This window comes from Uloborus diversus, chromosome 2, assembly GCF_026930045.1.
Source record: "Uloborus diversus isolate 005 chromosome 2, Udiv.v.3.1, whole genome shotgun sequence".
Classification (NCBI taxonomy): domain Eukaryota; kingdom Metazoa; phylum Arthropoda; class Arachnida; order Araneae; family Uloboridae; genus Uloborus; species Uloborus diversus.
Window position 1 is genome coordinate 58,604,054 of NC_072732.1, and position 16,021 is coordinate 58,620,074.

Below are 16,021 nucleotides of genomic sequence, written 5' to 3' on the forward strand. Positions count from 1 at the left end.
TATATATTTTTCTTTTTTAAGCTATGCCACTTCTTCTACCAGACTGAGAACCGAAAATTTGATTGCACACTTACTTAGAAAAAAAATCTATATTCTTCATTCCATTTCAGTGTTACGACAGTAGAAGAGTGGATAAATTAGCAAAACACTAAAAAAGCATGTACTTTAAAATGATATAGCGTAGATTAAGAAACATACTGAAAGAGTTCTAATGTTTATATAAGGTTATACTTTTTTAGTAGATTCGTAACATGAAATATTGCGTAGATTCTTCATTTTTGTGTACAATTAAAATAATAAAAAATAGTTACAAATAGCGTGTAGCTCGAATATAAAAGTTTGTGAAGAATATTAAATTCAAAGGAATATATTTCATAGAATCCAGCAATTGCTTTTGAATTTGTGATCAGAATTTTCGATAGTGATAATATATCTATAGAAAAAACGTTTCTTCATTTTCTTCAGATTCAAGACGAATAGACATAAAAATTTTTAGCCGAGTAGTTGGATTGAAACTAATACTTTTTCTCTTCGTAGATAACTTTCAGTTTTTCTGCGTTCATAATATTCTTGAATCCCATGGAGAAAAAAAATCTTTCCAGAAATTTCGTTGAAAAATAAAGAAAAGATGTGACAAGATTTTCAAAGATATCATAGACAACGTGATCAAATCAGAAATACGTTTCAAGTTAAGCAAGTATAAATAGCACATTTTATGTTTTCCCTGAAAAAGTTGTATTTATTTGTATGTTTTAATACGTTTTAATATGAGATATGAAATACAATTAGTTCGATAGATTATCATTACGCTTTAATTAAGAGGCTATTTAAGTCTAGAAATTAAAAAAAAAAAAAAATCATTTTTTTTCTCCTTCATATTATCAAGGTTTAGACCTTTATAAATAAGTTTCTAAGAGGATTTATGGCAATTTAAATTATTTTTGGAGTTACATGCAATTTTGTTAAAATAAACTCTTTTGCTGAAATGAGACAGCAAACTTCAAACGTGTTTTTCTCGAAACTAGTTTTTTCGATACGGTTGACAAGGTATCTCAAGTTCTAATACACCGATTTATTTGAAATTTGGTACAGATATTCTTAGCACTATCAAAATTGTCTCCACCTAGGGGTTTTTGTAATTTTTAATTGTTAGTGTTTAAAAAAAAAATTATCGAAGTTCAAAAAAAGGAGCGAAAAAAGTAACCTTTTTTTTTTCTAAAAAAAAAAGACGCCATTTTCTGAAATTTTTTTTATTTTCTAATCAGCTACATCCAGACAATTCTACCTCATTGTTTAATAAGAATTAACCTTAACTTTATGTTTCAGATCACCTGGAGGATTCGAATCACGTCAACCAGGAGACCCCCTCCACTTTTTTTTAGAGTCCCCACTTTGCCAGCCTCCACCAACTACAATTTTGATTTTTTTTCAACTATTATGCATTTTTATACTTTTAAAGTATCAATAAAAAACTGATAAAATTTGATAGTGAAAATAGCTACTGTTTTTTTTTCTATTACTCCCGTAAAATCACCTTAAAATCAAGCCTCTAGACTAGAATACCTCTGTAAGGCAGTTAAATATGCTTGGAGAAGCATATGTTCCCCAGACTTTCCCTGTTAGGCAAAGGTTTTTTGGAAACACAATGAAATCTCGTTATAACGAACTTCAAGAGATCGCAAATTTCGTTCGTTTTAACGACAATTTCGTTGAAAAGGAATTCAAGAAATGTAATTAAATCAAATCGGAACTGAAAATTTATTTTGTTGAAACGAATACATATTCCGTTGCATTGGTATTTGTTTTAACGGGATTTCACTGTATTTTTATGTGATAAAAATCAAATAAATAAATACCTTCGTGCAACAAAGTAAAAATAGTAAACATTGAATATCAAGCACAAATTAGCAAACTGGTTAAAAGTCGTTTCTCGGACGACTCTTCTCCAAAGACCACACTTCGTTGAGTTGAAAAAATGGTTCCTTGAAATTTTGAAACACGTGTCCACAATCAATTTTCTAGTTTGTGATATGAATGTCTATGGAATAACCCAAATATTTGTTCTTATTTTTATCTGACAGCTACTAAAGCTTTTTAAAGTCGCATTGCTCAATGTTTTTTTACTTTCCTAGCGTTTAGCAAATTTCCACTTGCTGTAATTCTTTCTAAAGTGTCCAGTTTTTTTTTTTGGACATGGAGCAATAAACTCAATACCTAGTTCAATTCACTTTAAATTTTCTTGAAAAAAATGTATCTATGTCTGTGACTTTTTTTAGGTTTAATGACTGAATAGGCTTTTTTTTGCAAATTTAATAACTTATGCTCTAATTTCGTATTTTTAATCATCCACTTTAGTTTGTACAGCTCAATGCATATTTCTACCTAGGATGATAGTCTTTGTTTTAAAAATTTCCATTCTCCCTTTTATTTTCTGGATGCTAATCAATTATCTTCTTTTTAAATGGGATAGTATAAAACGGTTTGCCTTCTGATAAAAAAATAAATCGTTTTCTAATAATAATGCCAAATAACAACCTCACATCAGCTTCCAAATTTTTAAGCAAACCATAATAAAATAAAATAATAATAGTTGGGTACTTTTATCTCCCTAATATATGAAAAAGATGTTTTTATTGGGAAATAAAATAACCAGCTATTCCTTTGAAACTTAAAAATTAACCTCACAGTAATGTAAGAAATAAAAATATTTCTTTCTTTATTCGGTATATCACGTAGAGTTCTGTCCCTTTGTGTTTAATACTTAACGATCCAATCAAACTTGGATTCACTGTATCACCTTTCAGGTTGGAAACATTTTCATCTGGGATTTTTGGGCTTAACAGTTTCAGGAAATTGATGCTAAAACCTACATCTACGCGCTGAAGTTTATTTTATTTGGATCCTTTTCGCATCAGGAGTAAAAGTATCAACTTTTGATGTTTTCTTTTTTATTTTTTAAACAAAGAGAAACGTGACGAGATTTATAAAAATCTATTGGATGTATCAGATTAAATAAGAAATATACTTGAAAAAAAGTTGATACAATAGAGTTGTTGGATATTTTACAAATTGAAAATATATAATACCGCACCGTTGCAACAGAAATGATACGATTCGCTTTGAGTTTGTGAGTTCTGGTAATGATTTTGAATGAGTTTCCATAGCTATGTAAAATTGCTCTGAAAAACCTAATGGATTGAAGCTGTTCATCGATGCTAAAGTAGTAAGAAAAAAGCTTATATTATTCGGTTAAATTATGTGATAGATATTTTGCGAGTTTGTCGATTATAGGAACTGCTGATTTTTTTAGTCGTGTCACTCTTCTGTGCACGGGGGCGATTGTATTCTTTTGAACGCATTGGATGAGCGCTTAAAGTTGAATATGCTTTTGAAAACATTCTAGTTAAGATTCAATTTGCAAACTGTTAAAAATCACTTCATAACATCACACTTAATTTACTTCTTTATTTAGGGATTCGAAAGCTCATTTGAACGAAGAAAATGGCTTTAAATCGGATATAAAAATGTCTTAAATTTTATGCCATTTTGATCAAGTGTGCAAGAAACTGCTTTCACTTGAAGCATTCCTTAATTTTTCATCAAAAAGGTAACAGTTTTTACAAGAATATTGAAAAGCTTCGATTCAGGTCGCCCTAAGGAATGGTTTTTATGCTTACTTGCAGACACGTTTTTTTTTTTTTGATGATAGTTCTAGCAATTGAAAAGCAAGGTTTATACTTTAAACGTGAAAGCTATATGTAATGATTTTAATTTTGATTAGGGAAACTATTAGCGATGCGTAGGTTTGGGCATATGTCTTCACTACCAGACCAAAGGCACAAATCCTTTAAGTCATAGCTTAGAGAAATAACCATTTTCGGTTTGTATAAAACTTATCTTCTGCAGCTTAGCGAAAAGAAAACTGCATTTAACTGGCCTTTTATTGACAATTTAGTCTTGGCTGTGGTATTTGGTCAAGTCTTTACTGCTGAAAATTGATTCATACAAACATCTTTTTACGTATCGTTACCATCACGCCGAAGACATAACTTTGGTTTTAGACTGAAATGATTTTTAATGTTAGATCAAGTCTTTTATGTAATTAGCTCTGTTTACTCTAATGGCGACCGGTGCACGTTATGTCTATTGAGACAAAAAGTCTTCCAGGTTTACATTCCAAATCAATAACCTCTGGATTAGGAGTCACTCAACTTCTCATCTGGATAAAAAAAACAGAGCTGTCTTCAGTGCCCAATTCAACCAGTTAAACCACGAATAATAGTAGGTACTGGGGACCCTGGGTTGTAATGTAATATAGAGTAACTAGTCCTATGGCGATTTGAGAAGCTTTGCAGAATAATTTTCAAATAAACTTGAGCAACCTTGCGATTTTTTATTCTGATTCGTATGGGTACAGAAAAAAAATTTGTGATTCCAGTAGACACGTTCGGATTCTCTCTGTGTGTACTTTACACTTCAGTATCGCAATAAAACTAACTTAAAAAAAAAGCGTAAAATTAATCTTTAAATCAACAACGAAGAATCATATCGTTCTAGATATAATAAAGTATTGCCATTATTATTAGTTGATAAAGCTACAAATATTACTACAGCTCACAAAATTAGAATTATTTCAAATACGTGCAGTTGAATAAAAACCTCCATAATAGAGGCATAAAAATAATGAGTAAAAAGGGCTCTTTAATAGGAAGTAGATTTTTTGAAAATCAACAATTATTCTAACGCCATTTAAAATGGCATTATTTAAAGAATTTAATATCCATTTAAAACTGTAAAGCAGCTTTCTCAAAAGAAAGAAAAACGAAACTTTTGAAAGCATGATGGAAAACGGGCTCTTAAGTTCTAAAAACAACGAAGATGATTTCACCAGCGGTCGCGGGTGCCGACTGAACGTGGTGGCAGGGTGTCGACAACGCGTAGATTGATCGTTGTGAGGGGTGTAATTAAATACGCCCTCCCTATTCCAGCAATTAATCATCTCAACCCGTCTGTCTCGAGAAGGTGGCGAGATCAGGAGTCGGAAATCTTCAGAATGTGAACTGCTATGTCTTTCATGCGATACGCAACAACGTTAGTTCGATTATGTTTACGAAGTAGTTATAGTGGCGGAAAACAGAATCGTGCAATTCATATAGAATTTTGATTACCTTTTTTTGAATTTTTTAACAGTTTCTCAAGACATAATTATGTACCATAAAATGGATAGAAGAAGAAGAAAGAAAGAAAAAAAAAGGTTCCGTTGATGCAAATAAATAAATAAATAAATAAATAAATGAATAAATAAATAAAGAAAAACAAAGTATGTGTTTTAACCCTTCTTTAAAGTCCTTATTTAATGTCTCACTCTGAATGTAAAAACTTATAATACTTCTACAAACCATTCAGAACCAAAATTCTTTAAATCATTGTGCTGCCTGAAACAAGTTTTTATGTAACTTGTTCATTTTTAACCAGAAATAAAAAGTTATTATTTTAAATTTAAAACTATGTTCAGTGCTAGACTAGATAAATATTCAAATTTTACATCTTTTACGAATCCGAAAAAAAGGGATTGATATATAAAAAGGTCAAAACATATTTTTTCCTGCAATGGAATTCAAGTTTTGAATTAAGTAACGAAAAAAAAATCATTTTTATTTTTAGCTGAAATTGAACTGATGCAAGCTTATAGCATTATTGAAGCAAAACTTATAGCAATTACCGAATACAATGTGTAAGTTTTATTTGCGCAATATTTTTTAGTTTATGTACCATAGGCTAAATGTACATTTTATTGAAGGGATTAAGTTTCCAACTTCAGCTTTAATCTAACAGTTTCATGGTTTAAAGGGATTCTAGTTTTGTTTCTATTACATTAATGACACCATCTAATATGAGCTTAAAAATGACTCCTATTAATCCTAAAACAAATCCAAAATGAAGCAGTTGTAGTTTTTCCATAAACAAAACGTGTGAAAAATTGTTCTTTCACTCGCGGCCAATTAAATATTCAAATTTAATTGGCCTTTTGCAAAAGTGCTGGAATGGTGCAGCAAATGGAATCGAACGCTTGTCTTCTAAGAGAGGAACACTTCACCATTTTTCCGCTTACGGCCTAAAAGGCAAACTGTATAATTAATTTGTTGGCGGAATTAATCATGAGAAATGTACACTTCGGGGTTTTACGGTGAGGCAGCTTTTACGCAAAAGGATCGACGTAATTATTTTTGCGGGAATGAAATTTGCTAATTAATAATGAACATGCCGACCGTAAATTGAAACAAACCGCCTTTCCGAGGCAAAAGTCTTGAAAATTTTATGCAGTAATTGAGTTAGAAATCGAAGAGGCGTTATTTGCCAATGAATGTATTTTTGGACGGAATTATTTACTTTAAAGAACGAGAATAGAGTTCATCTTTCAACGCATGCGCACAGAGATTTTTTCCCCCAGGCTAGGATCTTGTATTTTAATATCAGTAAGCTAGAAGAGACATCCCATATTTTCTTGACATGGTGATATTGAATAATTAAACCTTCGGGGGATGTGATATTGAAATTCAATATCGCTTACATGCGAAGAAACTGTAACGCTATTTAATATCACTTTGACATAACACTGAAAATTGACATTGACAGTGAAAGAAATCTTGCACTTTGGTTCGTACAAACCTACACTTCCTTATGTAAAGCGAAGCTTAGAATAAAGTTGGGAAAAAAGACATATTTGTTTCTTAATAAGTACCCGACTTACATGAATTTGTAATATCAATGATGTGAGCATAGAAGTGCAAATTTTTAACCTTTAACTAATCCAAATATTTCTTCTTTACATAGCTTGCACTTTTATAATGTAGAACTTTTCACATTTGGGGCAGTGAGAAGCAAAGGGATGTAAGTGGTAAAATTAAAAATTTGGCGATAACCAGCACAAATGGTAGGTGAACTTCTCCTCTGTCTTAGGGCAAGAGATAGTAGAAGTTCTCGTAAACTCGTAAATGTACAGTGCTGGCCGAAATATTAGACTGAGTCTGTTTTAAAAGCAAATTCTTTATTGATTACATAACTATAGACACATAAACGAACAGTGAAATAATTATCTAATATTTAGTATGCATTTCCTTGTTCTTGATGAGCGATTTAAGTCTTTTTGGCATACTTTTCACAAGGTTTACACCATTTCTTAATACTTTTTAAAAAAGGAGGTAAAAAATTGTTTATACTCACTATTATATATACTCACATACACATACTCACTAATTACCTAAACCTAACTTTAAATATAACATAACACACTAATAAAGATAACTAGTGCACTGTTTAAGCTGATTGAGGTTATGTTCCTGGTAGGTAGATAAACAAAGAACATAAACAAAACAGACAGTGCTGCCACCTGCAAACGTTAAATTATGCTAAAATAATGTAATAATCGGTGTACAGTATGTACTGTACTTCACCAGTAAAATAAATAGCATTTTAGTACAAATAGTGTACAAAAAAAAAACTATTTAGTCTAATAATTTGCCCTGCACTGTACAGCATGATGTAGAAAAACTTTTCAATGAAGGCCTACCTAAGACCTTACCTTTAAACGTGTTTTACTCAAAACTTGAAAATGTCCAGTTACATCCCTTTGCTTCTCACTGTCTCATTTGTGCTTAAAATAAATTTTAAATGTAAAAACAGTTCAGTATTGCTTTTAGATAGCGCCTCGCCCCCAAATAATTTTTTCACCACAATGAAAAATGCGCCTTACGAAAGAAGAAAGTGTCCTTGTTAATGTTATTCTTGAAAACATTTACCAAGTTTAGAGTCCTCCTTCAATATGATAACTATTTGGCGAATTCTGTTGTTCAGAATCATGAGTTAAAATACCTTAAAAAATTGTTGTCCGAAAAAATCCATTCTCAACCTAACGTTTCATAAACTTTTTTTATCTGATGTACCTAAAAAAAAATTTCGCTGTTACGGACAATGTTCTAAAAATATCACATTTCTTCGAACATCTTCGAAAGAAAAAAAGAACATTGATCTGTCTCTTGCAGACATTTTAAAGTGATAACAGCCTTCTATCTTCTTACAAATTGTTTTTTTTTTTCAAAATATTCTAAAAACTCTGTTTTTAGAAATGTTTTTAAGAGTTCCACTTGCTTTAAAATATGCTGATAATTTTGGTTATTTTTGAAATCATTCTCAAAAATTTGTTTCTATTATAATAATCCTCAATAACAATTATTTGTAAGATCAGAACTGGAAGAGCTAATTACAATGAATTCAGATATGATTGAAACGAGTGTAACACTTTCAATAATCTGATACTTCTACATTCAACGGTTTTTTAACTGTATTTGAAGGCTCGTTCTTAAAGTACCTTCGTTAAAGTGATGAAGTACAGTCAAGTTGTTTTGAACAGAAGAATTTTTTTTATTTTTAAAATCAAGGTTATAAAAACGTCAACCCAAATTTCTGTACCGAAGAGCCAGAAATGCGTAAGTCACACTATGATAATTTTACAGCAGTAAGGAAAAACTTTTTCCGGCGCATGCAAAGGATGGGACGCGCGCTTTTTTAACCCTGGTAAACGATTGAAAAGGATTTTTTTTGCTTCCTTTTACAAAAAAGGAAGTAATGTATTCAAGAAAAAATTTTTACTCAAAAATCGACATTAATTTCCATTTTACTCACACTCGAATGAATGTTGAGTTTTTTTCCGACTCGACCACACGTGGATAAGTGCCTAAGAACGTATAGACACGCGAAATATCCATTTTGACGATTCCCGAGTTAATTACAACGAGTTTTCTCGTCACGTCTGTATGTGCGTATATATGTCGCATAACTCAAGAACGGTATGTCCTAGAAAGCTGAAATTTGGTATGGAGACTCTTATTGGGGTCTAGTTGTGCACCTCCCCTTTTGGGTGCATTCGGGTGTTTCTATGGGAGTGTTTTGCCCCTTTTTTTGGGGGGGGGGGAATCATTGTTAATTTCGATGTAAACTCAAGTGGTGTTATCATTTGGCGGACACTTGGCGATATATCGCCAGTCTTTCAGTCGCCAAGTTTTGTCGCCAACTTGGTGAAAGATTTAGCGATTTTTTTTTTAAAAATCTGATTTCAATTTGGCCACTATTGGTGATGTTTAGAGAGTAAACTATTGAATCACATTAAAATTGCCAGTAATGGGGAAATGACATTAAATTGGTGTAAAAGGAAGTCATCTGATGCACACATCAGCTCGTTTAAGAATTACGTTCACAAGGTTCGATGCGGAATAGGCTTCTGCGTACAATGCACTAACAAAAAGAAAATCGCTGTGTTTGGACTTACGTCAGTTTGGCTTTGAGGTTCAGATTTGTTTTAGTTTAATTTCATTTAATATGTTATTTGTTTATTTCATTTAAAAATTTAATTCTTTGTAGAAATTGATAAAAATTTGCAAAAAGTTCATCAATTTGAGAAATGTTGTCACTTTTTGAATCTTATTGAATCCTGCACCAGGTTAGAGATATCAATATCGCAAGAACCAAACTTTTTTTTTTTTTTTTGCTCATTTTTATTGTTAAAAAAAAAAAATCAAGAAAAATGTCTCTTGTTTGAATTTTCCCGAAAACTATGTTACAAAACCTCGTTTCAGACAGAAAAACAAATCTTGAAAATCTGCTTTTTACTAACTTCTTTGGTATCCAACTCCCCCTTTTTCTATTTCTTGAAAAAACTCCTTTTCATTGAAAAAAAAAAAAAAAACTTCTACAAAAGATTTCAACAAGTCATTTATAAACGAAAACAACCCCTGTTGTTTTTAAAACAGAGGGAGGGTGGAACGCAAAAGTTAGGAAATTTTGGCCTTGAGTCTACAGTGTGTTCCGTTTTAACCTACAAGACCTTTATTTTCGCAACCGTTAGTCTTAGATGTATACTTCCAGTTGCAAAAATGTTCAAAATCAGATGCAGAGTACTGAAGAAAGGTACTGAAAGTTTGAAGCAGAAATAATAATGAGTCAAAATATACAAAATTTAACTTTTTATAAGGGTTCCTAACTAATATTTAGAGAAATACTCTCCATTGAAAACTATTATTGACAGAAAAAACTTGACATTTGTGAGACCAAAACTTAAGGAGATATTCCAGTTTAAAGTTTTAAGGAACCATACAGAAGATGAGATTGGAACTTATCGTCCTTTCAGAAGAATGACAGTTCGTCAAAGTAAGAAAAACAACTTATCTATATTTTTCATTGCTATTCAAAAATAAATGTAAATGTTATGCCGTGATAGGCAAAAACACACTACAAAACCTCGAGCAATATGAAAAACCACACTCTATGCAAACGTATAATTTTCGACACTTGTTTACCGCTATATTTTCCCCCAAAATGTGTTATTGATGGCGAGTGTAAAGTGGTGTAAGTCACAAAACGCTGCATTTCATATCTCGGTGAACATTGGTCGTACTAATTTCAAACTTTTTGTGTCAGTAATAGTCTTCAATGAAAATTATTTCTTTAAATATAAGTTGGATGATCTAGGGCCCGTATAAAAAGTTAAATTTGGTATTTTTTGACTCCTATTTATTTTTGCTTCAAACATTCAATATATTAACTCTGCATCTGATTTTGAACATTTTTGCAATTGGAAGTATACATCTAGCACTAACGGTTGCGAAAATAAAGGTCTTGCAGGTTAAAACGGAACACCCTGTATATTTGGAATGTTTAGGAAAAAACATAAAGCTAAATACCTGACGCTGTAGAAGTGTCAATGTGCAAATGGGAACATTCAGTAATTAACCACATTTTCAATTGTATCATCATCTAAAAAGAAATTTTTCAAGTTTTAAAAGCAAAAATGACGAGGTCCAAGTTTGCACCATTCGGAGAAATCCTACAGTAAATGTCATTTTCTAATCGGTTTCAACGGAAGGGATTTATTTCGATTAGTTAGATGATGTCTTCAAGATATCCTACGTCCTCATCTACGTCCGCCAAAGACCTGGACACTCGAGACCCAACATAGAAAATGCCCCAAAGCAGTGGTTCTGGTATGACCCTTGCATTAATTACAATCACTCACGGTGGATGCGTGCGCAGGGATCTCAGCTCGCTTTCAGCAAGACAGACAGTGATCATTATAAAGATGTATTCACTCTTACGGGAATAACAGTAGATAAATATCATGAAAATCTTCAGAATGATCAGAATAATACAAAAACTAAAGTTATAAAGAACATTAAAAGGTAACAAAAATAGTACTTACTTTAATAAGAACAAGTTATAAAAATAACATCGTAACTTAAAAACAATAAAGTATGGAAAATAATCTATGCTATAAAAATAAGTTAAGGAATATGAAAATGGTGCGACGAAAAACGCCAGAATTAAACGAGCCCCATTTCTCCTCGTCCCAACATGTCTGACTTTCGTTCAGCTTAGATTCTTAATTTTTTCAAACATACTTTTTTATTGGTTAAAACGTTTGGAAAAAAAAAAAAAAAAAACCGAAAAGAAAAAAAAAACCTATTGTTCAAACTATATCAAATTTCTTCTCCTAAGCTTCTAATCTTGAAATAGTGCATTGCTATCCTTTTATGCTTGGGAAAAATTGTAGGGAAAAAGGGGGCACATGTGAACAAATTTTTTTTTTCATTTCTTTATGTTTCAAAAAAAATGTTATCAATTTCTCAACGCAAAAGTGTCCCCATGATTGAATACACTTTTCTTAGTGTCATGGATTTTTTGGTATTTTTTAAAAAATTATTTCTTTATGGTATTTTTAAAAAACGTTTGCAGTTGTTCACATGTGCCCGTATAGGGGGGCACATGTGAGCAGGCGTGGGGCACAAATGAACACGGGTAAAAAAGAAAAATTCTTCATTATGAAACATGTACCTATATAACAAATATGTCGAAGGGTTTGTAACAGTCAACTGCTGCAACAACTGCGTCAGTTTCAATTGTACAGTTATTGTTTCACTAAGAAAATATTTTTCCCAAATATATAGCTGCACACTGTCAAATTCTGAAGTCTCGTAGCCTGTTCTGATCACTGAATAGACTAGACAAAAACTTATAGGGTTGACCGGGGGAATGCCGCCAAGTTAAGGAACTTAATTTTTATCACCATCAAAAATCGTATTTATGAGCTAGATCAATTTTGGATCATTGTACGCCATCTTAAGAATGTATACAAAATTTGTTATTAATAAATAAACAAAAGAAATAGTCATAAAACATCAATTTCAACCTCTGCACTGTGGCGGTATTACCCAGGGAGCTGGATCAATCCCGCCACGGATATGGGGTAATCCCGCCACTAGCCAATATGACTAAAGGACTAAGAAGGAAAATTTATCGAAAATCCTATATGCAATTAGCAATACAATATAGGAATTGAAAAGCAAAAGAAATGATATTTTTAGTTTATACGAGTGAAAAAACAGTATTTTGAATTCATCTGCTTTTCTCAAAATTTACAAAAATCACAAATGTAGTTTACAGCTGTTTCAGCATCGTTAGACTCTGAATGCAACCACTTGCCACAGCAAGTGCATCTGTATCACAGTTCGTTTGCACAAAGCAATATAGCACTAAGTTGCACAAAGTTTGAATCGCTTGGATCAAAAAGGTCATAATTTTTGTCGTCGTCACGAAACTTTTTGACGTCGATGTCCTTCTCATCTGAAGAGTTTTCCGAACTAAAAAGTCGCTTGCACCTTTTTTTAACAGATTTATTAATTTTCTTTTGCCACGCTGTCACTGCTTTCTCTTTCTTTGCATTTGGATTCAGTTGTGATATACATTCCCAAAATCTTTGCTACAGATTTTCTTTCGGCTTGTTTCTTTTTCAATGTTTTTTCCTTTCTTTTAGCTACTATTTCTTCCAAATCTGCCTTCATTGGGGTTCCCGTTAGAATTGACGAGTGGCCTTTACTTTTAGAACTTTCCTGTACCCTTTCTGCAACCAATTTTGGAATTGGTGCAAACTTTTCTAGCGATTGAAAAAACATTTTTTTGAAGCACATTCTGAACGGGCTTTGATGAGCAAGGTGCTACATCCAGTAACTCACCTTCAGACGTATTGCTCGCATTACAATATTATTTTCTTCATAGTTTCATGTGTTAAGTCTAACTTCTGTTAACTAACTCTTTTTACTAAGCACAGTTCACAAGAGCGCATTTTCGTTCCTTTAAAAAATTGCTTTTGACCCATACAGTGGAAATATGCCGCCACCATGGCGGCATTACCTAACATGATGCTAAAAAATACATTATTTAATGTTCCTTTTAGAGAGGTAAGTTCAGTTTTTATTTATTTAATAGCTGTGGTAAAGTCTTTAGCACTGATTAAGGGGCGGTACTGCTTATATGTTTGCTCACTTAGTTTTAATTTAATTTTCATAAAAGTATTCATTATTAAAAAATATTTTTCTTGTTAAAATAACAAATGACATTGTTAGTAAATATGTTTACAAAATTACACGGTTTATTAATACTAATAAGATATGTACAGAACTTATAGTCATTTTTAAGCTGAACATATATATATTTTTTTATAGTATACATTTTTTTTAACCTCGATTTTTCCGGCATACTGGAAAGGACCAGGCAAGTGTTATTGAAAATCTGTTGATCCCCGAATTTTGCGGCATGCTAGATACTGCGGGGTAATACGGTAAATGTCATTAAAAATATTTAAAGTTATGTGTTGGTATGAAAATCTATTTTTAAGCTCAGTCTTTGATCTACATTTATTTTTGGTCTTGTCCATAAGGCTAGAAATAATACATTTAAGCTTTGGTGCTCATAACTTTTTAAAAATCAGGACGCAAATGGGTTAGAGTTTTTAATAACTTCCAAAATCCACTGACCTTTCCTATGGAGAAGTTCTCCTTCCTGCCGACCGATCTCAGAAGGGATGGCGGCACGGGGGGTGGCGACACTCGGAGGATTTCAGAAAAATTCGTCAGGAAGGGAGGTGGCTCGGAATCCGGATGGTGGTGCTGACGGCGTCGCTTCTTGGAGGACAGGTTCAGCCTCTGGGCCGCCCTGAAAAGAACATGAAGAAGACGAATGAAGACAAATTCTCGTGGATAACTCAGCAAGTTCTGCTCTTCCTGTCACACAATGAGGTGATATTTATCATTATCACCCTTTCCCGGACCTTAATTGGGAGATTAAGGAAGTACTCGCATTTGTGTGAGAGTAACAGCAAAACTCGCGCTATATCATTTACTTGGTAGTTTGAAAGAGGTAGATCAACATTACATCAGAAAGAATGTGTTCAAAATATTTTCTAAATTAAGGCAGTAAGATATAAAAGAAAACAAGTGGACTTTTTTATATTTTGAGTTAAAAGCGTTCGAAGTCCAAACCCTAGGCAGACTCTCATTGAAAAGTTTTGTTAAATTATGTTCGATAGCAGAACCTGCAGTGGCAATTTTTACCATCTCTTGCCACAAAACAGATGAGAGATCCTTCTACTGTTTTTACTAGTTATCTTCAAGTTTTTAAATTTTGGTACTTGCATCCTTCTGCTTCAAGTGGCTCTAATTCTATATCTGTCTTCCGTCTTCAATGCGAAATTAATGTTGTAAATAATTACGTAAGACTCGACTGAATACTTCAATAGAACTAGTACTCAGGGCAACGTGTACCTTAAATTTCCCTAATTTTAACTGCTTACTTCTATGTTTTAACAGTGTTATTGCATTTCAGGATGTTTTAACAAGCAGAAAAGCAATTTATAAAGGCAAGTAGGGTAACTGAAAGCTTCAAAATGACAATAGGGTGTTTTGAAAAAGGGCAACGGGAGCGTTTTAGAAGGATAGCTGCGTATACCAAATAATCCTAGCGTAATTTTTACACCAAAGAGTCAACTAAGAGTGCTCGTTGAAATCCTCTACGCCAGTGGCATTGAAATACATTTGATTTCAAAATATATTTTTTCACCAGATTTCATGAAAAGGCTTCGAATGATTTAGGCGTTGAGTGACTTAGAGATATTTTGACTTATCTATTTATTAATAAGATTTTTTACTTTTAATTATTCCTTTTTTACAAGATTTTTAAGCTAATTCTCAGAATGTTTTCAAATGAATTCATGCTTTAGTTATTATTATCATTGTATCTCGTGGTTATGTATGAGTTAACCTTACGTATAGTGCCACGTAGTTTAAGGTTTTGTTAAAACATTTGGGTTCAGTATAGTTAGCGGAAAATTTTCGCGTTATTTTAGTCGGCAATATATGTATTTTGGTATTTTTTTGCACTACTAGTACAATTCATGGAGGAATTATAAAGAGCGAATCAAATCCATGGTGAACTGAATTTAAAATTTTGTCTTATTCCAGTATCACTCTGACCCGTTCATATAGCATACATAGAATGAAAAGGAAGCTTCTTCAAATAGATTATCATTATAGATGGGCCTTTTTCATTCTACCTGCGCGATATGTAAACTATCATCGTTACATCGTTAAATGTTAGCACTGCTAAGCAGCTGAATGCTATAAAAAAGGTTGCAGTGTACTGCTTATTAATTAAAGAGAAATAAATTGTTGTTATTACAACCTTGTTCTGAATTGATTATTTTAATCAAGTCATGCACATAATTGCTTTTTGATCACAATTAAGGTACAATAAGTATTATAATTATGATTGATGTTTTTACCTTTGTATTATTTAATTATTGCTACTAACCGTCATATTCTATGTAATACTATTTAATGATTTTGGCTTTAAAAATTACTGCTTATGAGTTTTACATTGTTATTTGTTTTTTTTTTTCATTATTGTAAATTTCTCATTTCCGTTTTATTATTACCTTATTTCTTATCCCACCTGTCACTCTTATACGGGATATTTTCTTATACTAAATATATATTTTCTTATTATATTATATGTTTTCTTATACTCCAGAAAACATAACTTTTGAACGCAAATATTTTTCAATTTCGAAACCTTTTGTTTTCTTTTTTTTTTTTTCATTCTTGCATGAAAGTGTTGCCTACTAGAAGTAACCATAAAC

General features: G+C 32.1%; 1 protein-coding gene across 1 annotated transcript in view; it reads right to left on the reverse strand.

Annotated features, from left to right (window-relative positions):
- LOC129216333 (kinesin-like protein KIF26B) overlaps positions 1 to 14,256 on the reverse strand; it is a 211,537-nt gene extending 197,281 nt beyond the window's left edge. Inside the window, exons 1-2 of the mRNA XM_054850544.1 lie at positions 14,228 to 14,256; positions 13,863 to 14,040 (exon numbers count right to left, since the gene is read on the reverse strand). Coding sequence (XP_054706519.1) covers positions 13,863 to 14,040; positions 14,228 to 14,256 — 207 coding nt within the window. The remainder of the gene's footprint in view (positions 1 to 13,862; positions 14,041 to 14,227) is intronic.
- Between the last annotated feature and the right edge of the window lie 1,765 nt (positions 14,257 to 16,021).